The sequence below is a fragment of the Leguminivora glycinivorella genome, chromosome 26, assembly GCF_023078275.1.
Source record: "Leguminivora glycinivorella isolate SPB_JAAS2020 chromosome 26, LegGlyc_1.1, whole genome shotgun sequence".
NCBI lineage: Eukaryota > Metazoa > Arthropoda > Insecta > Lepidoptera > Tortricidae > Leguminivora > Leguminivora glycinivorella.
Genome location: NC_062996.1, coordinates 10,940,567 through 10,965,538, shown reverse-complemented (window position 1 = coordinate 10,965,538; position 24,972 = coordinate 10,940,567). Strand labels below are relative to the sequence as shown.

Sequence of the window (24,972 nt, the reverse complement as noted above, 5' to 3'; positions counted from 1 at the left end):
CTTTCACTCTTTTTGAATGTCACTAAATTGTATTCACTTTTTTGATTGTTTCAATGTTATTTTTTATCCTTCTTATTTTTGTATGTACTATTTGCACATGAAAGAACCTTTAAAAATAAACACACAACAATGTTGCCACATGAATTCAAATTTTTTGTTGATGTTTCACTTCCATAGGTTCAAATGCACTTCAAATGTCAGATTGACAATGGATTGACAAAATTAACGTCTTTTTCAAGATTCTCTCAGGATTGTATTAGATTGTTTTTAATTTTATACGCTTACAAAACGAGCAGTCACGGCTGTTTACAAGATTTAATAAAAAGCTTGTAAAGAATGGGTTAGTACTTCATTTAATACAATTCATCCAATGTGTACACACTAAAAGTGTAATGTTTAATTTTTATATTATACATTCTTATTTCAGACGTAGACGAGCTATCATTAGTGGAAAGATGCGAGAATTTAATGACTGCAGTCGTGGAGACTCGCAAGCAGTTCGGAAAGAAGTGTATCGACTACCAGCACAAAACTTCTCGTGTTGAAAATCAGTTGCTCCAACTACGACTAGAAAGCTTCGCAAATTTTGAAAAAGAAAACAACCCCATTTCGATATCGACGACATGGCGTTGAATATTGAAGATATTAAAGCGGAGATTATGGAAAAGCAGATGAGAATCGAGAATTTGTGTAAAAGACTTAATGATACTCAGGAGGTGCTGTTGCAAGTGCAAAATGATAATATTACCAAGAAGATGCATCAGCCGGTGACGATAGAGACGCTTATGGCACGAGCGAAGGATAGACATGGCGGAATGAAAGCTGAATGAACATGTTTGATGTCATATGCAGGTTCATCACTTCCTCTGAACGAAAGATACAGGAGCATTCCATGGGCTGTCCCATACCAACGCATTATTATTTTCGTGTGATTTTTAAAGTGCAATAAATCAGGTGATCATGTTTCTGTGCACAATTTTGCACATTACCTTAGATAAAGATACTCTTGTGCCAGTCAATTTGTAGATAATTCACATTTTTGTGGCACAATGTTGGACTTCTTCATGGAATGCTCCTCTATAAAATATAATAAGAGAACTTGTTGTGTATATCAATTGTCGATGTTGCACTTTTAAAATCTAAGTTAAAAATACAGTCTTAGCAAGTGTGTATTTTTAAACAATTGTACGCCTGAAGTGTTCTTAGAAGGTTATTCCTGCCTTTCAGATTATCATTATAATTTTAATCATTAATGAATTGATTTTACTTGTAGTTATGTAGAAAAAAGCCAGCATAATCCACACTAATATTATAAATGGGAAAGTGTGTGTGTCTGTTTCTTTGTCCGTAAGTTGTAGGTAAGAATTCAGAATGGCAGCAGTTTGTGAATATCAAAGGAGTGAGCCTTCTGCACAGTCAATCAATTGGAACGCTAGGCCACTGTAGAACTATGTCATAGTGACATTATAAATCGATTGTAAGAAATCTCTTACAGCTTGTTATTTTGACATGGTTGTAGAGTGGCCTAGGGTTCCAATTGGTTGACTGTACTTGTACTATTATATATTCTGTGATTCTATACTTTTTGTATGGAGGTTAGCAATTATGATCCATCAATGACAACTGATAGTATTATGCATTTAAAGCATGTTGAAAATATCTGTGCTTGAATCTCAGGGGCAGAAGTTGAAGTCGCTTTTCCTGCCCCACTGCCTTATCTGCAGCCCACCAAAATTCAGAATACGAAAGGGAAGAGTTGTAACTCCATACATCAGTAAATGCGAGTTATTTGTATAGGCATAGTTAAGTGACATCTAGCGACAATCACGGGTCAATCACGCGTCAAATAGCGTGAAATATCAGTACCACTACTCGATACTAGGTGGCAAAAATTTAATATTAGAACAGTTTAGAACTTATATTACAAGCAGAATACTGATTAATACTATTGTAACATCAGCTAAAAATTGATGAGCATTAGACTTTTCGTTCGTCGCGACATCTATTGACAAGTAGCAGTACTGATAATTTACGTTAGTTGACGCGTGATTGTCGCTAGATGTCACTTAACTATGCCTGTACCACATCTCAGACACTGGGGATGAAATATATGAAGGAGGCGCGTTCCTAGCACACAGTCTAACCTCGTGTAGGTGAACGCGTACTATGCTTGTGTGAGTGAAATATGACAGGTCGACTGTTCGCGTTTTTGACAGGCGGTAACTGTGAGGTAACCGAGAGGGGGTGGGCGGCACTTTCAGCGGGGAGCGGGAGTGACCGTACTGTACGGTAGTACTCTTTACTATACTGTGACTTTAGTGAATAATAATAGCTTGTTCAATTTAATGAATAACTACAAACTGATCTTAGATCTTCTTATCTTTATGCAGTCAATGAAGTTTTAAATCCTGTCTCAATTTTTTCCAAATATTCAAACTCTCAAAAAGAGATACATAATAATTATCTAGTTTAACATTTACTCATTCACACAACATATCTATGTATACAGTTATATTAGTAGAAATCTGCAATCATGTTCACCATACCACAGTACTCTTTATTATACTGTGACCATAGTATGTAGTTACATAAACTGTTCTGGAATAAAAATGTCAGTACAAACTTTATTCGTCTTTTTGTTACCCCTTTTTCATGCCACCCTAATCTACAAGGTAGTAGTAGTAGTAATACATTTTAATGTACAAAAATAAAAACACATTTTTAGGGTTCCATAGTCAACTAGGAACCCTTATAGTTTCGCCATGTCTGTCTGTCCGTCCGTCCGTCCGTCCGTCCGTCCGTCCGTCCGTCCGTCCGTCCGTCCGCGGATAATCTCAGTAACCGTAAGCACTAGAAAGCTGAAATTTGGTACCAATATGTATATCAATCACGCCAACAAAGTGCAAAAATAAAAAATGGGAAAAATGTTTTATTAGGGTACCCCCCCTACATGCAAAGTGGGGGCTGATATTTTTTTTCATTCCAGCCCCAACGTGTGATATATTGTTGGATAGGTATTTAAAAATGAATAAGGGTTTACTAAAATCATTTTTTGATAATATTAATAGTTTCGGAAATAATCGCTCTTAAAGGAAAAAAAAGTGCGTCCCCCCCTCTAACTTTTGAACCATATGTTTAAAAAATATGAAAAAAACCGGCCAAGTGCGAGTCGGACTCGCGCACCGAGGGTTCCGTACAAACCTGCAAGGTTTACAAAGTTCGTTCATTATTAAAAAAAAATATATTATGTGATGTAACTAAAAATTTATGGTTTTCGTAATTTTTCCTTTATCTATGCTATAAGACGTTGCTTCGTACCAAATTTCAAGATTCTGAGTTCACGGGAAGCACCCTGTAGGTTTTGATTCCCTTGCAAGTGTCGAAAATTTGCGGCATAAACGGCTGTATCTTTTGATTGCGTTGGCTTAGAAGTTTGATTTTTTCACAGCTTCAAGGGACAGTAGACCTGAGTAATTGATATAAATTTCAGCTTCATACCTCCACGCGTTCCTGAGAAAAAGGGTCTTGACAGACGGACGGACGGACGGACAGACGGACAACAAAGTGATCCTATAAGGGTTCCGTTTTTTCCTTTTGAGGTACGGAACCCTAAAAATCACCAAAGTACAACTTTGTAAATAAAAGACTTTCTAGGAAAATTGTTTTGAACTTGATAGGTTCAGTAGTTTTTGAGAAAAATACGAAAAACTACGGAACCCTACACTGAGCGTGGCCCGACACGCTCTTGGCCGGTTTTTTTTATAGCCTATAGACTATAGTGTCCCACTCCTGGGCAAAGGCCTCTCCCCTAGATTTCCAATCCTCCCGATTAAGTTCAGCATCCGTCCAGTTGTTGAGAAAGGAGTCCAGGTCATCCCGCCATCTCTTTCCGGGCTGGCCCCTCGGGCGTTTGCGTGTTGGCTGCATACGCCGTACATGGCCTGCCCAGTCCCACTTTAACCTGGCGGTTTTGACCCCAAAAAACATATAACAGGAAAAAATCAAGGTGTCATACACATACAATCACGCCTGTATCCCATGAAGGGATAGGCAGAGCACATGAAACTACTCAAGTCTCAGTGCCACTCCTGGCAAACAAGGGGATGAAAGAAAACGAAAGAAGGTTTCATATAATCAAATAATATGCATTCCAAATTAATGAGACGTCTTAAACTTTTATTTAAGTCGAGTCTCATTTCTAAGGTAAATGAGCTGACGAATCGGTATTTTTACTATGATACAAGTGTGGAAAAGAGGAAATTCGAAGGGAGGGAGAGACGTTTTTCAGTACATAATTACATATGGCCCTTTGAAGTTTCGACCTGACAAGAAATGTACTACTTTGTGAACTAGTGCGGGTAAAAACGCCAATTAAATATAATATGCAATTTGGCTGCGTTTCTAATCAACCGAGGGGTAACACTTTGTTTGACATTATTAGTGACTTAGACTTGTGTATTTTAAACAATGGAAATCCAACAACTGTAACTTACCCCAATCGAAATCCTTCAGCGATCGATGTTAGCTTCTGCAGTGCAAGTCTAGCACCTCATTGTGAGTGGAAAGTCCATGATGACCCTATGGGTAGCTATCACTATCCTACTATAATTAGTATGCAGACCTCTCTTGAAAAGTATCAAGTAAGTGAACCGACAGATAAATTTATATATGCTAAAGCTGATTGGGATAAGTATAAAGAGCTTTCAGAAGAGGTTTTCTCTAATTTTCCTTTAAATGACAATGATCCTATAGAGTCATATGAGAAATTTATTTCTGAACTCAACCTATTAAAAATACAGTGTATTCCAAAATTTGTTAGAACTAATAATTTCATTAGCAGACCACCGGTTCCCTGGTGGAATAAAAAATGTCAGGACAGTGTCATTAAAGCCTATGAGGCATTAAAATATTACAGGTCTAATCCATCCTTAGAAAACTATATAACTTACAAAAAACTCGTTGCTCTTAAAAAACGAACAATATCTGAGGAAAAGACTAATAGTTGGCGTAGTTTTTGTGGAACTTTAAATAGATGTACACCAATTGGGTTAATTTGGAATAATATTAAACGTTTTAAAGGACTAAAATCTAAGCAGGTAAATAAAAACGATGAATTTATAGAACCATTTTTAAATAAACTTAGTCAAGGTAATAATAACGATTGTAGGTCTTTAGAAAGTTTTTTCGAAATGAACAACGATAATGATCAGTCTAGGTATCTTATTCAACCTTTTACTTGGGAAGAATTTGTTAGAAGTTTGAAATCTAGGAAAAATACTACCCCAGGCTTAGATGATATACCATATTTTCTTATAAAAAAACTACATATTAACGGTCAAAAAGTTTTATTAAGAGTCATGAATTTACTTTGGTTACAAGGGAAAATACCTCAATCCTGGAAAACACAGTGTGTAATACCTATTTTAAAACCAGACAAACCACCTAGTGAGGCAAATTCGTATAGACCAATCTCCTTATCTTCATGTGTAGGTAAAGTTTTTGAGAATATGATTAAAACTAGACTTGATTGGTATGTGGAGGCCAACAACATATTGCCTTCATTTCAAAATGGATTTCGACGAGGTAGAAGCTGTTCTGACAGCTTCATATCTCTTATCTCCGATTTAAAACTAGCAAATTACAACAAGTCACATGCTGTTTGCATATTTTTAGATGTACAAGGGGCATTTGATAATGTTGACCCTACAATTTTAGTAAAAGTTCTGTCCAATTTTAATATCCCAGGAAAACTTTGCGAATGGATTTTTCATTTCTTAGATAATAGAGAGCTGTATGTTAAATTTAATAACATATTACACGGACCACGACAAGTCTTCAAAGGCACTATGCAAGGAGCAACGCTGTCTCCTCTATTGTATAATTTATACACTAGTGAGATTAACTCATTTGTAAATACTTCTAATGTTAATATACTGCAATTTGCAGATGATCTTGTAATATATTCTATTAATTCAAATTTAGATGTAGCTAAAGCTCATATTAATGATGCGTTAAATCAACTTTATGTTTATTACAACAATTACTTACATTTAAAAATAAATCCAGACAAAAGCAAGTTATTAATATTGAGCAAAGATACATCAAATGTAAATATTGTATATAATAATGAGATAATTAGAGAAGTTCCATCCCATAAATTTTTAGGTGTAGTCATAGATAATCATTTAAATTTTAGTTTACATGCTAAACATATAATGTCTAATTCCGTTAAAGGTTTAAATGTTATGAGATGTCTTGCAGGTATATCTTGGGGTGCTGACCCTCAAGTACTGTCTTTACTATATAAAACCCTTGTCAGAAGTCATTTCGACTATAGTTTTCTTGTACATATGAATACCTGTCATACACATAAGTTAGAAATAATTCAAAATAAAGCAATGCGAATAATATCAGGGGCAATGTGTTCAACCCCAATAAGAGCAATGGAAGTAGAGACCAAAACAATGCCTCTACCAGTCAGATGGGTGCTGTTAGCTTACAGATATTTAATTAAGATATATGCTAAAAACAATCAGAGTATAATTAAAAGAATAAAGAGTCATCCCCAACTCCCTAAGCTAACAACAATACTCTTACAGGTGGAAGCTAAATTTTCTAATGTATATAAAAATGAAATTTGGCCATGTTATGAAGATAATTTTAATAGTAAAGTTATAAACATAACCGTATGTACAAAGTCTATCAATAATAATACTGACTTCCTAAATTTCTTATCGCTAATTCCTAATTATTACAACCTTTACACAGATGGTAGTAAAACTGAATCTCATGTGCGAAGTGCAGTGTATGATCCGCAAACTAAATTTGTACAGAGCTTTAGGTTGCACGATTTATGTTCCATATTCACAGCTGAAGCTTATGCAGTATTTGAGGCCCTGAAAGTTATAATGAGAGTGTCAGAATATAAACATTTCTTTATTTTTACTGATTCACTTAGCTTAATTTATGGATTGCAAAATAATCAGTTGCATTACAAGGATAACTTCATTTTGTACAAAATTAAAATGATGCTATTACAGTTCAAAAATGATAATGTACATATAAATTTTATGTGGATTCCTTCCCACACTGGTATAACAGGGAATGAAATTGCTGACAAAGCTGCTTACTCAGGGATCCATGAATTGGATGTTAGATGTGCCACAAGAGTTCCCCTGACGGATTGTCATGCCTCTGTTAAAACTGATGTTGTTGATATATGGATGGAATTATGGACCAGAGACAGGGAAACAAAAGGAAGATGGTATGCTAGTATTCAATCTGAATTACCTGGAAAACCTTGGTATGAGAAGATGAAGATGGGAAGTCGAAGTTTTATAACCACCATAAACAGATTAAGGTTTGGTCACAATCGTGCACCAGCGCACTTAGCCAGATTTTCAATAATAGCCGATGGTACATGTCCTCACTGCCAGAATGGTAGTATTGCAGATGTGGAGCACCTTATATTTAAATGTCAAGTGTTTGCATTTGAAAGACTTATCCTCGCAAGTGAATTAAGTGAAGTGTTTAATAATAATGTCCCCCGCCGCCTTGCCGACATTCTCAAAAACGTTGACAGTTACGTTCCGTTGTACAAGTATATTAAAAATACCTCGCTGAAGATTTAAACAAGTGAAGTGTTTTAAAACAAATTATTAGTGCATAATATGCCATAAAACTGTTTAAATGAAGTGCTTTAAACATAATAAAACAAAGACTTGGCTTAAAGGACTCGCATCCAGGCCATAAATTAAAAAAAAAAAAAAAAAAAATATAATATGCAATGCGTGAAACATTTGTATTTCGCGGTAGAGCGCTGATGGGACACTGATGTTTATTGTAGTTTGAGCTGTATCCAAAATCAATAAAGTTGAATTTAGCTTGATAGCTGATGAAACTATCCCTTTTCTAGTTTGGTCACACCGATTCCAGTTGCCAAATTAAAAATTGTAACCATAAACAATGTTATTCACATGAACAGCTTTCTTTATAGCTGTATTTTTCTTTATATTTTTATAATATCATTGAAAAACGAAAAATGTGTCTGAAAATTTAAATAATTTTTGTTATATTCATTCACGACTTAAACTTTGAAATTTTTTGAACAAGACAATTTTTGACAATTTTCATTTGCCGTTTTCAAGTTTTAGTAGACATAAACCAAAACTTAAACTATTAGAATTTCCAGTAGTTACAAAACATGCTTTTCCTTGTTTCCTTAGTAACAAGATAAATAGAATTGACGTGATTCATTTGACATTTTCCTTGAGTTGTAGGTATTGCGTTGCACAAGATTAAAGGCAAAAAATGTCAGAACTCCAAGGGCTTTTTAAGAAACATTGTGTTTTACCTGATGTAATAAACACGGCGCCTTCCGATCTACTGACCGTTAAATACAATAATGGTGTTAATGTTGAGACGGGAAAAGAATTAACCCCCACGCAAGTCAAAGAAAAGCCTGAAGTTAAGTGGGCAGCTAAAGATACAGAGTATTATCTTCTGGCTATGGTTGATCCAGATGCACCGAGTCGAGAGAAACCGAAGTTTAGAGAGTGGCATCATTGGTTGGTGGGAAATATTCACGGAGGTGATATGAATAAAAGTGAAGTTTTGTCTGAATACATAGGATCCGGACCTCCAAAAGGCACTGGTCTTCATCGATATGTTTTTTTGGTATTTAAACAGCTGGAAAAGTGTGATTTTTCGAAAATCCCGAAATTGCCATGTACCTCTGGAAAAAATAGAGGCAACTTTTCTATTGCTAAATTTGCTCAGCAATTCAAACTTGGTTCTCCTGTCGCTGGAAATTTTTATGTGGCCCAATGGGATGATTACGTACCTAAACTCTATGCAAAACTGAAAGATTAATTATTTTGTTCACTTTAACATTTCTTGAAAGATAGTGAATAGTGTGCTTTTAATTTAAAAGTAAAAATTGTATTGTCTATGGTATCGATCGATAACAATTTCCGCCTCCGCGTGACATTCTCATTTTTTCGGTCCGCCATATCGTCCGCCATTACATTTCTAGAGTTTGCGTAAATTGGTCGTTGCCGTGTGCGATCATCAACCCACATCGGTTATCAGTGACATTTTACGTGCGTCGTGTCGCAGCGTTTCGTTAGAACAAAGAGACTGTACGTTCAATCGTATGTCCATCCAGAATCTCAACACATTCGACCCGTTCGCCGATGCTATCAAAAGCTCGGAAGACGACGTTCAAGATGGATTAGTCCACGTCCGAATCCAGCAGAGGAACGGGCGTAAGACGCTGACGACGGTGCAGGGTCTGTCATCGGAATATGACCTGAAGAAGATCGTGCGGGCATGCAAGAAGGAGTTCGCGTGCAACGGGACCGTGGTCGAGCATCCCGAGTACGGAGAGGTGCTTCAGTTACAAGGCGACCAGCGCGAGAACATTTGCCAGTGGCTCACCAAGTCTGGACTGGTTAAGCCCGAGCAGCTCAAGGTGCACGGCTTCTAAGCCGCGCCGCGGTCGTCCGACGACCTAACATGTCCGCATCGTGAAATCATCATAGTCCTCTAAATAAAATGAGAACGTGCGCGTTATAACCCTATCGAAAATGTATTTAGAAAGCACTGATGTTTACAGAGAAAATCGTATAACGAGGCTTAGGCCTCCCGCGCCCTGTGCCTTTCTGACTCCCGTGTATAAAGTAAATATTTTCGAGCGACGCTCCCGCGTTTCTGGAAAACTTTAGTTGCAATTGTACGCCGAACGAAATAGTAATAATCACTTTGTTTTTTACGACATTAATACTTATTAAATTGCTGTAATGATTATATGATGTGTCTCAATTAAACATGTTTTTCTAAGAATACTGGTTTCTTTATTGCCACGGGTACACTTCCAGACGAAATATAACGGGATTTGATGTCGTCAATAGCAGGTAATAGTGAAAGTAGGAACGAGAGTTCGCGCCTTTGCGGCAATTCCAAGTTGTCACGCGACGCGAACTCTGCATATTTTTGTTGCCATGCGACCTACTCTCATTACGAACTCGTGTAATTTTGCAAGGTGTCCTCTAACTTTTTTTAAATATTTAGCTTCTTTAGTGACTGCTTCCTAGTATTTTGAGTCTAAACGTGCTATCCGAGTAAACAATTCATTTGTCTGACATTGATAACGTGACGCATAACGGCTGGCGGACTTCGCTATATGACTCATATCTCGATTTAGGAAACGTCCGAGCGGCGAGGACAACTCTTCAATCATAAGTTTTGTATCTTTCTAGAATTGATTTCAGCAAGTCTATTTCAAAGTTGAGAACTTGTAATACTGTCACCTTCACACGACTTATCGTAGAGCGAGAGGTATACAGGAAAACGTCACCTTTGCTACAGGAAATTCAATTCAAGGGTGTTTGTAATCTGCTTGTGTCATAAGTCATTAGGGCATAGCTGGTTCCTTCTTAGCGTTTAAATATGATGAGCAATTTTATTCGACCATATCTGGCTAGCCGTGACGTCACGAAGTATGAAAACAATGTCAATGACACCCCCACATTCCATTGTGGCACATTTGAGCAGTTTTGATCATTATTTCAAGGACATAGAGTTGCTAATGACTCTGCGTCATTGTTAGGACACTCTTACTCAATATTTTTTTAATTAGTGCAACTATTTCAAAACTATTGTTAATTGCACACATTAGTAAATTACATGCATTTGGTTTGGTAGGTATTCGTTTGTAGAAGACATTAACACAGCTCAACAAAAATTTCCTAAGCCAATTTTGATGAAATTATGTAGGAAAGTTGGCATATATAGGCACTTTTTGGAAATTGCACTCAGATCTAATGACTGACAATAACAAGAGGGATGGAGACCCTGACTAGGTAGGTAAGTAGCTTTTGTAAAAATTTAAAAGTTAATAAAATAGGTCATTCTATGTTTGTAAAAGTATTTTACAAAAATAATGATTTATGAATGTAAATCAACAATGAAGCCAATGTTTCATCACCAAGGTTCGCAAAGCTGGTATTTCTCAATGCACTCAATGAGCCAGCCAATGGGCAGAGCCTTCAAATGAGCCATGTTGTAGTGCGGCTCATACAAATCCTTGTATATAATGTAATGCGAGCAGTTGTAAAGTTTGCCGTCTTTCTGGGCATGATACGGCACCAGCTTCTCTGCCTCTGGTATAGATTCCGGGTTTGGAGCCCGCCTTAGGACTACTCCGTCAGCATCCGTAACCAGCTTGCTTAAAATAGCTTTGTTAACCTCTATTTTATCTGAAATCTTGTATTTTGTATTAAAATTATGGAAGTAAAAGTGACAGCCATTGAAAATGCCGGGTAGATGCTTATATTTGTTGTAGCGAGCATTATTTGGGCCTCTGTACGTAATAGCACCAACACCTAGCACTTCATACTCTTCAAAGGATTCTAAGTTATCATCAGTAGATGCTGTCACCCATTTAGAAGTTAAAATCCATAAATTATTGACAATGCCTTGTAGGACTTCGAGGCTGGAGTCACAGATGCCATCTTCGGCGTCAACTATGAGATGTGTTACTTTGTTAGTGAATTTTTGTTCAACATGGAGGTTGCCGTGATGTTTCGTGAGGGCTTTCAGTTTGTTGGTGACGAAGCGAGACTGTGACACACAGAACACCCTGATATCTTCACAATCCAGCTCTATCTGTCTCTGAACAATTTCCAAATCAAAACTGTCTTCAGTTATTATTCTTTTTGCAGCAGTATCTTGAATAATTGCTCTTATATCAGGAGCTGCAAGTGTCAGGGGCGTCTCTCCTTTGCAGTTTCTAGCATTAATATCCGCTCCATGAGTAACCAGGTCTTTAGCAATGTCTATGTGGTTGTACCGAATGGCCTCATGTAAGGGAGTCTCATTGCCCGGTCCTGGCACATTAACTAGCGTATTGTGTCTCAACAGAAGCTTAACTAAGTCCTGCCGTCCATTCTGCACTACCTCGTGCAGCGGAGTCCAGCTGGCATTATCTTTATTGTTCGTACTTGCTCCTTCGCTCAACAGTTTGGTGACTTTGTCAGCTTTTCCCATCCTGCAGGCGATGTGTAATGCTGTCTCACCTTTGTTGTTTCTTTTCTCTGTTATTTTACTAAACTTAGAAATATTCGAAGCTAAGGATAAAGTCGAAGTATTCAAAATATCTTGATCGGAAGCAGGTTTTGGAGCTTTTTCTACGGACGATTGGACAGAAACAACTGTATCGTAAGAACTGTATTCATTAAGAGGTTCAAACATTACAGACAAGTTCTTCGCGGCGTGAATAGCATCACTTAATTTGTCGTCCGACCAAGTTATACAGCCTTCTAGAGAAACTTTACACTTCGGGCAATGAGACAAATTTGTAAAATGCTCTGAACAGATCAAATGAAAACATTTACTTAGAGTCACTGGATTTTGGCAAAATTGATGGCATTCTACACAGAATAAACATTTATTCATGTCCTCCAGAGCTTTAAGCAGTTTATGGTATTCTGTTTTAGACATTTTTAACACTATATTACAGTTTTGAACTATTAATAAATTTATAAAACTGCGTATATGAGCGGGAAAATTCACAGTAGAGTGGTGGTAGAGTGAGCAGAGAGCTAGAGTGAAACAGTGAATGAAACAAAACGTTAATGACAGACGTGGATAAGCAAAACAGCACGAAAAAGTAAAAATATAAAATTAATTTGCAAAGTGCAGTATTTTGAGCTATTCTGTTTACAATCTATTTAAACTCCCTAATCAAATGGCTGATGTTAATTACTTAAAGTTGAATCATTGCACAATAATCATTCTTTGAACGAATAAATTTTTGTTTTTGCTCAAGTCTTTGCAATAACGAAACGTTTTGCCGTCTCAAAATTTTGACGTATATTGACATTTCTTAATTCGCTTATGTCCAATTTCGTCAATACTGTTTCGTGTATTATTGTTACTGAGTTTTGTTAATAAACGTGAAACATTATGTTTTAATCTTGTACCATCTTGGCACAATTATACTCTCGCGAATAACACCCTGGTATGTAGAGTCTCCTTTTACAGTTATGAACGAGTTATAGAGTATGCAGTATTACTCATATGTTCGTTTTTTTTTTGCTAGTTCCTTTACCTTAAATTCGCCTATTTTCTACTATGCCTCGATTTATCGTAATTCTTATATGTTAGAAATTATTATGTAGTATAATATCCAATAATCTGCTTATGAAGCGACTAGGAAATCGGAAACTGCTATCATTGAAAATATTTGTGCATATAATTATGTATATATCTCTTCAAAATTGTCTCTGTACTTTTAGGAATAAGTATATGCATACTTACTAATAATAACAAAATGATGTTGTGCATTCTCTTTGAATTGCAGGAGTGCAAAACTCTTTTCTGTGACATTCGAAGTGGAAGAGTTGAAAAACTTATCATATTCTAAATTAGAAAAATGTTCTGCTGTAGCAACAGTACCTAAACTATAATAAGTGCTTCTGGCTCAATAATCTGGTCTGTGCTAATAGACATCTCTAATTGTATACATATAAAGCAAAATATTTATTGCCACAACTAGGAATACTGAAACTCATTACTATAAAATTAAAAAGAAAAAGAAAATAACTACATTAAATAGATAGATAAATAGTTTTATTTGTATCCACAACACAACATGAATAGATGTAACAACAACCAAAAAACCTTATACATATTCTAATGAAAAAAAAATGAAATGATACAAACTGTACCAAATATATTTTTTAAAATTGCAGTTGATACAAGATGTCAGAGAAGCTAACACTCGGACAGCGGGTGAAGGTGGTGGGTAAAGACGTGAAGGGCTCCGTGGCGTACGTGGGGCACCCCACCTTCGCCACCGGCAAGTGGATCGGGGTCATCCTCGACGAGCCCAAGGGGAAGAATAATGGCACCATCCGGGGTCATGCCTATTTTACTGTGAGTAACACTTTGGAACTTTTATTTATGCAATACTAGTACTTATACTTTACTTTTATACTTTTGTTTGTGTACATGATATTTTATTTTTATTTATTTATTTTTATATTTTATTTTTAATATTGGTGTATATAATTATTTAACTTAATGTATGTGTAATTTTCCTATTCCTTTAATTATTTCTTGCACTACCATTTTCAAAATGTCTATTCTTTATTTCCTGCTACCCTAAGGTTGTCTGGTAGAGATCGCTTACAGCGATAAGACCGACTGTTGCTACCTATGTTTAATGTCTGCTATTTGTAATCTGTTATCCTTGTGGTGCAATAAAGAATATTTACTTACTTACTTACTAGCTTTTACCCGCAGCTTCGCTCGCGTTAAATTCGAAATTGTGGAATGCTCCATACAAACTTCCACCCCCCATTTTAGGGAAGTGTAGGGTTAGAAAGAGACAAAAAGCAGCCTATGTCACTCTCCATCGCTTCCACTATCTCCACTTGAAAAATCACGTCAATTCATCGCTCCGTTTTGTCCTGAAAGACGGACAAACAAGCAGACACACACTTTCCCATTTATAATATTAGTATGGATATGGATTAAGCAGACAAGTCGCATGATGGTAAGCGGTCACTGCTACCCATGGACACCTGAAACACCAAAAATGTTGTAAGCGTGTTGCCGGCATTTAAGATTTCATACTCGTTTTGCAGTCATATGGTTAAGTTAGCCAGCCACCTAGATGTCTAGATCTTTTATTAAATTACTGTTCATGTAAAAGTATAGGGAGCATATCAATCAAACTACAAGATCGAGCAATGACTGATTCTTTATTTCTAAAGACGGGTAGATCACACCAATACAGTTTCGCTATATACCCACATAATATGACATCTTCCTTCTTCAAAAATAACAAAATAAATAGGTATATGATTATACAATTCGATCGACAAAAGTACAAATCATGAGCCATTCGGCATGCATTTATTTTTTATATAATGACTCTTAATGTAACGATGTATAATTACAAATTTTTAAATAACATATCAGACTTCAAAATTAAAAGTTATTTTAGCAGTAGGTATATCTCTAAACAACAATACCTTCGTTATTTAACAGAGCTAACATGACATTCAAAATAGTGGCATATTCATTTAAACAATGGTTGGTATGATAACGATTCCATGAATTTTCTGCAATACTTTTTCACTGAGTAAAGAGTACCAGGTACAAAATTACAAGATAATAGTTCGCTTCTATAGAATACATGTTGATTATAATTACTTATTAACATAATCACAGTATCGTGCATTAAACATGCTTAAATTTATTTTATTATTATATTTTTACAACAAGTGTGCTTATTTTACTACCTATATTTTTATCTACGACCCTAATTGTTCGTGCATAAATAATACCTACTTATGATTGAATTAACACATATTTCATTTCTTTTTTTTTTTACAAAGTTCAAGCAATATAATTTAATGTAGATATAATTGACGCTAAATAACTCATGCAACAAATAAATAATTCACAATTTATTATATGTTAAGTAACATGTAGTAAGTAGGCAAGTATCATTATTTATTTACAATTTTATGTGTTTATTATACATCCAATTTTCTACATCCTTGATGGAGCACCGATTTAAGTAGGTATGTTGTCATATCCAGTCTCCCAATCTATCTGGAGCCCTCACTATCCTGCCGGAACGAGTAACAATATTATTACCGGGATTAGGTACAGTGTTGTTTACATTCGGGGCAATATCAGTGGCGCTTGATAACGGGGACGGCGTTACGTCATCTAAGTCAAAGAATAAGTCCACATCAGGCGAGTCATTTCTCTGTGGCGAGTCACTAATAATATGCCTACGATTTCTCACTATTTCGTTACCGTTTACTAATTTAATTTTATAACTACGTGGGCCTAACACCTTTGATATGGTCCCCGATGACCAACCTTTTTTATTCGGGTCCATTAAAACTTTAACTTTATCGGCCACTGATAAAACGGGAAGGTTTTCGCGTTGCGATCATAATATTTTTTCTGTATGTGCTTTTTATAAGCCAATTTGTTTTTTACGAAATTTTGAATTTTTGGTTTTAACAATTTAGGAGAGATTGGAATTATGCTTCTCGTTTTCCTACTTTGCAGCAATTGAGCTGGCGATGCCAAATCATTTGCTAAAGGCGTGTTTAGATATTCTAGAAGCCCTAGTCTGTAATCAGTGCGATTTTCATTTGTTTTGATCATAATACTCTTAACGGTCTGTATTGTTCTCTCTATCTGTCCGTTAGACTGTGCGTATCTCGGAGACGACATTTTATGAGTGAACTGCCACTCATCAGCAAACCTTTTGAAACTTGAGGACGTAAACTGCGGTCCCCCGTCTGACATAACTACTCTAGGAATCCCTTGGCGGCAAAATATATTTTTAAGGGATGATATTACATGTTCAGACGTCGTTGATGATAACTTAGTGATTTCTATGAACTTGCTGTAATAGTCAACTAATAATAAATAATCGACCCCATGTAATTGAAATAAATCTACGCCTAATTTTGCCCAAGGTTCATCTGGAATTTCATGCGGAATTAACTCTTCTTTTTGATTATTTTTTCTGTGCGACAGACAGATATTACAGTTATTTATTAAATTGTCTATTTCATTATTAATGCACGGCCAAAACATTATTTCCCTCGCTCGTAATTTACATTTTTCCTTACCCATGTGTCCTATATGAATTTTATTTAACATATCTTTCCTTAGAGACTTAGGAATCACTATTCTATCCCCTTTCCAAACTAAACCTTGTGCTACAGTTAACTCATCCCTATAAGTCCAATACGGCCTAAGTACCTCTAATAAGTCTTTTCTATCATTAGGCCATCCTTTTAAGATACATTTTCGTAAGTGAACCAGCTCGTCGTCGGTGTCAGTTTGTTTTTGTAGGTTGAGGAACTGGTGGTCCGTGAAGTGGTCGTCGACGAGGTCGGCCAGCGCGCGCTGCACCGCGCACACCTCGTCGTGCAGCGCCTCGTACTCGCCTCCCGTCCCCGCGCCCGCGTGCTCGGGGTGAGCCGGCTCGTATGCGCGCGACAGCGTGTCCGCTATGTACAGATGTTTACCCGGCTTATATACCAATTTGAACGTATAACGCTGTAACCTTAATAACATTCTTTGAAGACGAGATGGTGAGTCTACTATAGGCTTTTTAATTATACTTATCAATGGTTTGTGATCGGTCTCAATCGTTATGTCCGATCTCCCATATATATATGGATAAAAACGCTCACACGCGAACAGACAAGCGTACAACTCCTTTTCAATCTGCGCATACCGTTGTTCCGTTTTAGTTAAGGACTTGGAGGCATAGCACACAGGGAGGTTATTCTGCAACAAACAACACCCAAGGCCACTTTTGCTTGCATCTACTGAAATAGTTATTGGCTGATGCATGCTATAATATTGTAATACCGGTTTTTTCATTAAACATTCCTTAAGATCGTTAAAACATTTACTCTGGGGCTCGTCCCAATGCCACTCAATTTCTTTTTTTAATAACTGCCTTAGTGGTTGCGTCTTATCTGACAAGTTCGGTATAAACGTTCCTACGTACGTAATAAGACCTAAAAATCGTTCAATATCTTTCCTATTAGAAGGTGTAGGCATATTTTTTATTGCTGATATGTGTGAGTCATCCGGACTCAGGCCGTCCTTTGTTATGCGATGACCTAAATACTTTATCTCTTCCAACCCAAACCGACATTTATTTCTATTGAGCTTAAGGTTCACTTTCGCACATCTTTCCAATACATTTTTTAACCTGAGATCATGCTCCTCCCTAGTACGACCATACACTAATAAATCATCTATGTACATACATACCCCTTCAAGGTCATCAAAGTTTTCATATATCTTTTTGTGAAACACTTCGGACGCAGAACAGATGCCATATGGCATCCTTAGAAACTTGTACCGTCCAAAGGGCGTGTTAAATGTACAATACCTACTTGTATCGTCGAGCCGCACCTGCCAGAAACCTGAGCTCGCGTCCAGGGTGCTAAAGTATCGTGCACCTGATAAATTTGATACTATTTCATCGATGGTTGGAAGCCGAAAATGTTCCCGTTTTATAGCATTATTTAATTCCTTAGGATCCAAACAGATTCGTAAGTCTCCGTTTGATTTTTTAACTACCGTTATGCTACTAACCCAATCCGAAGGTCCCTCAACTTTAGCTATTATCCCCTGGGCCTCCATTTCTATCAACTTAGTTTTTACCGCATCTTTTATCGCAAATGGTAATTTCCTCGGTGCATGAATCACCGGTACTACATCTGATTTTAATTGAATTTTATACTCGCCCGGAAGACAACCTATACCAGCAAATACATCACTGAATTCCTTTACAAACCCTGGAACTTTATCGTTTGACTCCTCCACAGCCATGACTCGCCTAACCAAGTTTAAATCTTTACACGCAAACCGTCCCAGTATCGGCGTGGAATCTAAATCAACAATCTTAAACTCTAATATATACAACTCATTTTTGTACCTAACTCGTAAGAAAATCCTGCCTATGACATTAATACCCGCGCCCGAGTACTCAGTAAGTCTTGTATTCGTTTTTAATAGATCTTTACTCGAAATACCTAATCTGGTTAAATATTTTTTAGGCAGTATATTTATGTCTGCCCCCGTATCTAACTTGAAATATACAGGTACATTATTTATTTTTAATTCGGTGTTCCACTCCTCACAAGAGTCACAACAACATCGGTTTGTTATGTTATTTACCTGTTCATCAGACTCTTCCACCATGTACACCCTGCACATCCTGGCGTAATGGTTCGGCCTGGAACATTTCATGCAGGTCCTGCCATACGCCGGACAGTCGTACTTCTTGTGCACCCCGCCGCACTGGCCGCACCGCCCTCCGCGCTGCGCGGGCGGCGCGCGGTGCTGGCCGCCGGCCGCGGCCGGCCCCGGCGCGCTGGACACGGCCCTGCGCCCCGCTCCCGCCAGGCAACCATCCGCGCCCGCGCCATCCTCGTCCGGAACTCGAGCCCGCCTCGACCTTTGCACCTGCCCGCTTTATTTCGTACACTTCTTTGTTAGACACCGCACACACTTCATTACTTTTTATCTCACTACTACACTCACGTTTTATGTCCTCCGAATACATTTTCGAAACTATAGCTGCCCGACATATTTCTAACGCCTTATCGAGAGTGAGGTCGTCCTCGCGTAGCAACCGCTCCCTTATCGCTGCACTAACGATTCCACAGATGAGTCTATCTTTTATTAATCCGTCACTTAGGTTACTAAACTCGCACGACTGAGCCAACTTTCTCAACTCAAAGACGTATTGATCTATGGACTCATGTTCACCTTGTTGACGAGTAAAAAACCGATGACGCTCGACCGTTACATTTTTTTTCGCTTTAAAATGATTATCGACTAGTCCTATTAAAGCCGTTAACGTTGTACATTTCGTAGAACTTTGTTCCACTATCTCACGACACTGTTCCCCTACGACGTGTAGGAAAATGTTCATCTGTATTTCTTCACTTTTCTTATTAAGCTCACATGCCTTCACGTATATTTGAAACCCATTCTTCCACTTCTCCCACGATTCACACAAAGTACCAAACGCCATGTTGGTTACATTTTCCTCAAACTTAAACGGCAACGGGGGAGTAAGCACTGATTCCATCTCTGGTTTTTCTTCACTTGTTGATATTAACGTGAACTTCTTGAACTTTCGTCTTCTAAATTAAACAATTTTTACCACTTTAACCGGCTGCGCCATGTAAAAGTATAGGGAGCATATCAATCAAACTACAAGATCGAGCAATGACTGATTCTTTATTTCTAAAGACGGGTAGATCACACCAATACAGTTTCGCTATATACCCACATAATATGACAGTTCAGTTCATAAATTGAATAGGCCAATTAAGTCCCACTCGTGAGAGTCGTGAGTTTAGTGCTTGGTTAAATTAGCCACTCAGTTATTTTCCTAGGTATTTAGTAAATCTCCTAGATTGTTAATTAAAGGCCAATACATTAGGAAATATAATCTAATGTACATACAAATTTTTGTTCCTAATTAATGTTTTTGATTAAATGTCAGCATAATATTTTTTACATACATACATACATACATACAATCACGCCTGTTTCCCATAAAGGGGTAGGCAGAGCTCATGAAACTACTAAAGCTTCAGTGCCACTCTTGGCAAATAAGTGGTTGAAAGACAACGAACTGTGACATTGCAGTGACAGGTTGCCAGCCTCTCGCTTACGCCACAATTTAACCCATGATATCCCACAGTCGCCTTCTACGACACCCACGGGAAGAAAGGGGGTGGTGAAATTCTTAACCCGTCACCACACAGGCATAATATTTTTTTTCCTCTTAAAACAAATAAAAGGACAGATTACACCATGAAAATGATTTACATTTGCAATACAAAATAGTGGGTAGTTAGACATTTTATTAATTTTTATTTATGGAGGTAGTTTTACATTTGTATAGAAACACAAGTGTGGTATCTATTTTATAATTTGACAAATATATATTTTTTAATAAACATTAGTTGATAGTGAGATAAATAAGGAAATCCTGTTGATATATGTGATTGAAAAAGTGTTATACAATGACTTTTGGACAAATAGAACCGTTTGACTTATCTTCAAATTGGGAACATTATATTGACCGTTTGGAACATTATTTGATCCTAAATAAAATACCAAAACGACTCAAAGTGGCTGCCTTAATAACACTAATCGGTACAGATGCCTATAATTTGTTAGTGCAGATGTGTTTACCAAAGAAACCTGCAGAAAAATCTTTTAAGGAACTTGTAAAAATTATGAAGAGATATTTTGAGACAAAATTTCACTTTAAAGAGACTGAATTTAAACAATGTATGCAGAAAAAAAATGAATCAATCATGGATTTTGCTTCAGTTTTGAGGAAATTGACAAAAAAATGTGATTACAAAGATGTTGACAGTATTCTTTGTGATCAGTTTGTATTTGGGTTATTTGATAATAATATCAAACAGTTACTGGTTAAAGAAGAGAAGTTAACGTTTACGAAAGCTGTCAAACTAGCGATAAAAATGGAGAAATGTGAAAAAACGCCAAAAGATTATGAATTTAATGTAGAAAAGACAAAAGATACAAATATTGAATGCTTATGTATAGATCAGTGTAATAGTATCAATGATTTTGATTTAAAAACATCAAAAAGTGTTGAAAATAGAAAAATGAGCAGACTTACTGTGTCTGTTCTTCCAAATATTTCAATACCAAGCGACATTGAACCGTTCAAACAATTTCATGACAGCGGAGAAAACTACAAAATTGTAAAAGCAGCGCTGAACTGTTCCATTGCTATCACAGAATGCCGTCTTGCTCTGATGAAGGCGAATAAAAAAGGATGCTCATACCACAGAGCGGAGACCTGTAATAAGGCTATAAGAGCTGCTTTGAACTATGCTATAGTTGTAACTGAGAGTCGGTTAGCAGCGCTACCCATATACCAAGCCAAAAATAGTATCGATTTGTGTACCCGGACTATAAAATCTGCTCTTGAGTTTGCTATAGCTGTGTTGGAGAACCAGCTTATAGAACCTAAATCAAACATATTAAAATGTAAGGAAAATATTGAGAATTCTAACTTGGTTGTAGCGACAGGAAGATGGCTTGTTGATACAGAGGCAGATTTTGGAACGGTGAATATTCAGGGTCCGAAGGATTTGACAATACCTCATGCATTTAGTTTAGGTACTGACCGCTGGCGTGTTTCTGAGCAGCCAACAGATTTAGAAACTTCCAAAAGTCAGTGTTTAGAAATAGGGAATCCACCATTGCCTGACTTTCAAATAGCTACACATAACTGGATAATCAATTTGGAAAAATCGCAAAGTATTGATACTATAGTTTCTGACAGTCAAGAGAATAATTTTGACAATGAGTTGGCTACAGTGTATGATCAAAATTATGAGGTAATAATAATAACCTAAAATCGCTGTCAATAGAACATTTCAACAATATAAACAAACCATTATATAAAAAATCAATATTTTAGCACAATCTTATTATTTTAAAGGTTGAGGATCATAATGTGAGATGAATTGATTAAACAACACATGGATTTAGCCAGTATCTGATGAGTTAGAATATAATTAAAGAAATTTTGACTACAAGGTTTGTTTACATTGTTCACAAATTCTATTGACGGCGACTTTAACCACAAGATTAAAATTTTGAAAACCCTAACCGCGACATAGTTGACCGATTTTCATGAAACTCTTTCAAACAAAAAAAAAAATCTAAATCGGATCATCCATTCGGGAGCTATGATGCCACAGACAGACACACACAGACAAACAGGCAGACACGTCAAACTTATAACACCCCGTCGTTTATGCGTCGGGGGTTAAAAAAATAATGTATTCTATAGATCCACACACAGTTTCGTATTCCTTCAACCCCTTCTAAGAACAAATTAAATTACTTTCATAGAAAATATTTTAACTTGTTATTTTAAGTAGTAACACTACTATTATGTTATAAACATTAAATAAATGTCATATACAAAGAAAAAGTGACCAAAGCCTCCAGTGCTCCGAGCTGGAATCTCATCTCTCTTCGCTAGCTTGTAATCACCTGAGTTGATTCGGCTAGGAGGTCGAACCATACTGTTCTACCTCAGGGATGGCCAGAGGGCGCCACGAGCCTTCGGAAATGTCATATACTTAGAAATTTCGACCCTTGCTTTCGTGGACCGATAGCCGAGTGGTTCTGGCATTCGCCCGGTAAGCGGAGTACGCTGGTTCGATTCCAGCTCGGAGCACTGGAGGCTTTGGTCACTTTTTCTTTGTATATGACATTTATTTAATGTTCTTCAACCCCTTATTTGCCAAGAGTGGCACTGAAACTTGAGTAGTTTCATGTGCTCTGTCTACCCCCTCATGGGACACAGGCGTGATTGTATGAATGTATGGATCCCATATATGTAGCTAGGCTGAGTAGGGTTGCAAAAAAACGGTTTTTTTTCAGGCTTGAAAAAACCGTGAAAAAAAACAGTTTTTTTTTCTGGAGTATGTTTTTTTTCTAAAGTACGAAATCTCAAAATTTTGAAGTCGTTAATAATTTTATACGGTTTTTTAGACTTAATGTTAACTATTAAACGAATTTAATCAAATAACTTTAATTTCTGGTCTTATAAAAGGAACATTTACGAAATCTGTAGTTGGTAGTTATCACTTTTTACTGTTGGCAACACCACCGCCTCTCCACGCTACACGCAGCATCGGGAATTCCCCAATAAACGTTTGTATACTGAATGTTAATTGAATTAAAATTTACGTTATTGTTATTGAAACACGTTACAATTCACGAAAATCCGTTATTGTCGTATTATTTGTTCATCTGAAAATTCTGAAAAAAAAAAACATTTGGTTTTTTTTCTATTTACAACCCTAAGGCTGAGTATAAACAATCATTAATATATTTTTCAGTGCGAGGAAAACTACGGTGTTTTCGTCCGCCAGACGCAGATCCAGTTGCTCGATGGTGAAGACAACCCGATGGAGACATCAACCACCTCTGTGGACGAGCCGCGGGTGCCGGCCGCGAACCGGCGGCTTAGCAGGTGAGTCTCACATGGGATCAGCCGGGTCCACACAGCGAGGCAACGAGGCAATGTACGCGGCAAACTCCCAATTAGAGATGAGCCGAATATAGGCTACTTGCCTCCTAGTCAAATCAGCTTCTTTTTAAGAACTGTCAAAACGAATTTGAACGACTTGCTAATATGCAATTTATATGAAATCGAATTTAGTGACGTCACGGTCAACTCAGTTACTTTATATATTACTGACTGACTTATTAAATAGAAATTGAATTTAAAAATAACGTCTGTCCAGTTTTTTCTTATAATTATGATGCTTTATTTTGTGCATGGTATAAAATATTTTATTTTAACTACAGTCAAGTTCCCTATTCGGTAAATATTTGGTATTCGACATATTCGGCTTCAGTTTTTAATTGTTCGTATTCGGCCGAATTATAAGGTTGCATTGCCGAATATTTACCGAATAAACAAAGTAAATAATTAATGAAGATCTTACGTATTTCATTGGATAATAAGCTCCTATTTTAGTAGTTTTTTAAGGAACTGCTAAAAAAAGAGAAACATGTGAGTCAAAATATAAATACAATTGTTTTTTTTTTTAAAGTTAAAAAGACCGTAGTTTAAGAGTTGAGAAGAATTTCAGAGTTGTTTTAACTAAGTTTTAGTTATCCACTAAATCATAAAAACATAAGTAGTAACATATGTAACGATTATCAATCATTTAATAGTTTGAATTAATCCTCTTAAAAAATATGGCGTAACCGAATATTCGGCTGAATGTTTGGTTCGGTAAGTAAGTAATATTAGTATTCGGCAAAGTCCATATTCGGCCCATCTGTACTTCCAATGTAGGCGTGCCTCGGCTGAGGCAGGTCGCTCGGTCGACCAAAACGCGCGCATGCCTCGGCCGAGGCATGTCTTCATAGCACGCTTGCCGCGTGAGCACAGTCTCGCTTTGTGTGGACCGGGCTATAGACACATACGGGGGATCGTTTAAAAACCTTTAACCCTACTGCTGATGTCAAAATAGACGTTAAACTTTTGTGAGACATTTTAGTTTTATGACGTCCTATATACTAGTATATAGGCCGTCGTATAACGGCCGTCTCCATGTTTTATCCATAATTTTTCATCACACCCGCACTTTAAATGTGCTATTGCACGCAGGCGGAGCGTGAGTTATAGAAAAATCGTTCTCCCAAGGGAATAATGAAATTTCTTGTACCGTACTTCACTTTTTTATATCTATTTACATATTTTTTACATTGCGAGTGTGATGAAAAACATTGTGTGTAACTCGGGGAGTATGAATATTACTAACTCGAGTCTTTGAATCGCTCCGGCAAGCCGTCGCCATTTAACTTACTCTCGTT

General features: G+C 36.9%; 4 protein-coding genes across 4 annotated transcripts in view; 3 read left to right on the top strand and 1 right to left on the bottom strand.

Moving 5' to 3' along the window:
- Positions 1 to 8,282: 8,282 nt before the first annotated feature.
- Positions 8,283 to 8,871, top strand: LOC125239627 (protein D2-like). The gene has a single exon (XM_048147246.1). The coding sequence runs from the start codon at positions 8,311 to 8,313 to the stop codon at positions 8,869 to 8,871; it is 561 nt and encodes a 186-aa protein (XP_048003203.1). The 5' UTR covers positions 8,283 to 8,310.
- Positions 8,872 to 9,011: 140 nt separating this feature from the next.
- On the top strand, positions 9,012 to 9,843 carry LOC125239628 (eukaryotic translation initiation factor eIF1). The gene has a single exon (XM_048147247.1). The coding sequence runs from the start codon at positions 9,155 to 9,157 to the stop codon at positions 9,485 to 9,487; it is 333 nt and encodes a 110-aa protein (XP_048003204.1). The 5' UTR covers positions 9,012 to 9,154; the 3' UTR covers positions 9,488 to 9,843.
- Positions 9,844 to 10,895: 1,052 nt separating this feature from the next.
- On the bottom strand, positions 10,896 to 12,590 carry LOC125239626 (BRCA1-associated RING domain protein 1-like). Its single transcript, XM_048147245.1, has one exon. The coding sequence runs from the start codon at positions 12,499 to 12,501 to the stop codon at positions 10,984 to 10,986; it is 1,518 nt and encodes a 505-aa protein (XP_048003202.1). The 5' UTR covers positions 12,502 to 12,590; the 3' UTR covers positions 10,896 to 10,983.
- A 300-nt stretch (positions 12,591 to 12,890) lies between these two features.
- The window catches only part of LOC125239629 (dynactin subunit 1), an 89,923-nt gene continuing 77,841 nt past the window's right edge, over positions 12,891 to 24,972 (top strand). The window contains exons 1-3 of the mRNA XM_048147248.1: positions 12,891 to 13,021; positions 13,755 to 13,938; positions 23,484 to 23,617. Coding sequence (XP_048003205.1) covers positions 13,765 to 13,938; positions 23,484 to 23,617 — 308 coding nt within the window. The 5' untranslated portion in view covers positions 12,891 to 13,021; positions 13,755 to 13,764. The remainder of the gene's footprint in view (positions 13,022 to 13,754; positions 13,939 to 23,483; positions 23,618 to 24,972) is intronic.

Coding starts and splice junctions, on each gene's coding strand:
- LOC125239627 (XM_048147246.1), top strand. CDS start 8,311: ATGTCAGAACTCCAAGGGCTTTTTAAGAAACATTGTGTTTTACCTGAT.
- LOC125239628 (XM_048147247.1), top strand. CDS start 9,155: ATGTCCATCCAGAATCTCAACACATTCGACCCGTTCGCCGATGCTATC.
- LOC125239626 (XM_048147245.1), bottom strand. CDS start 12,501: ATGTCTAAAACAGAATACCATAAACTGCTTAAAGCTCTGGAGGACATG.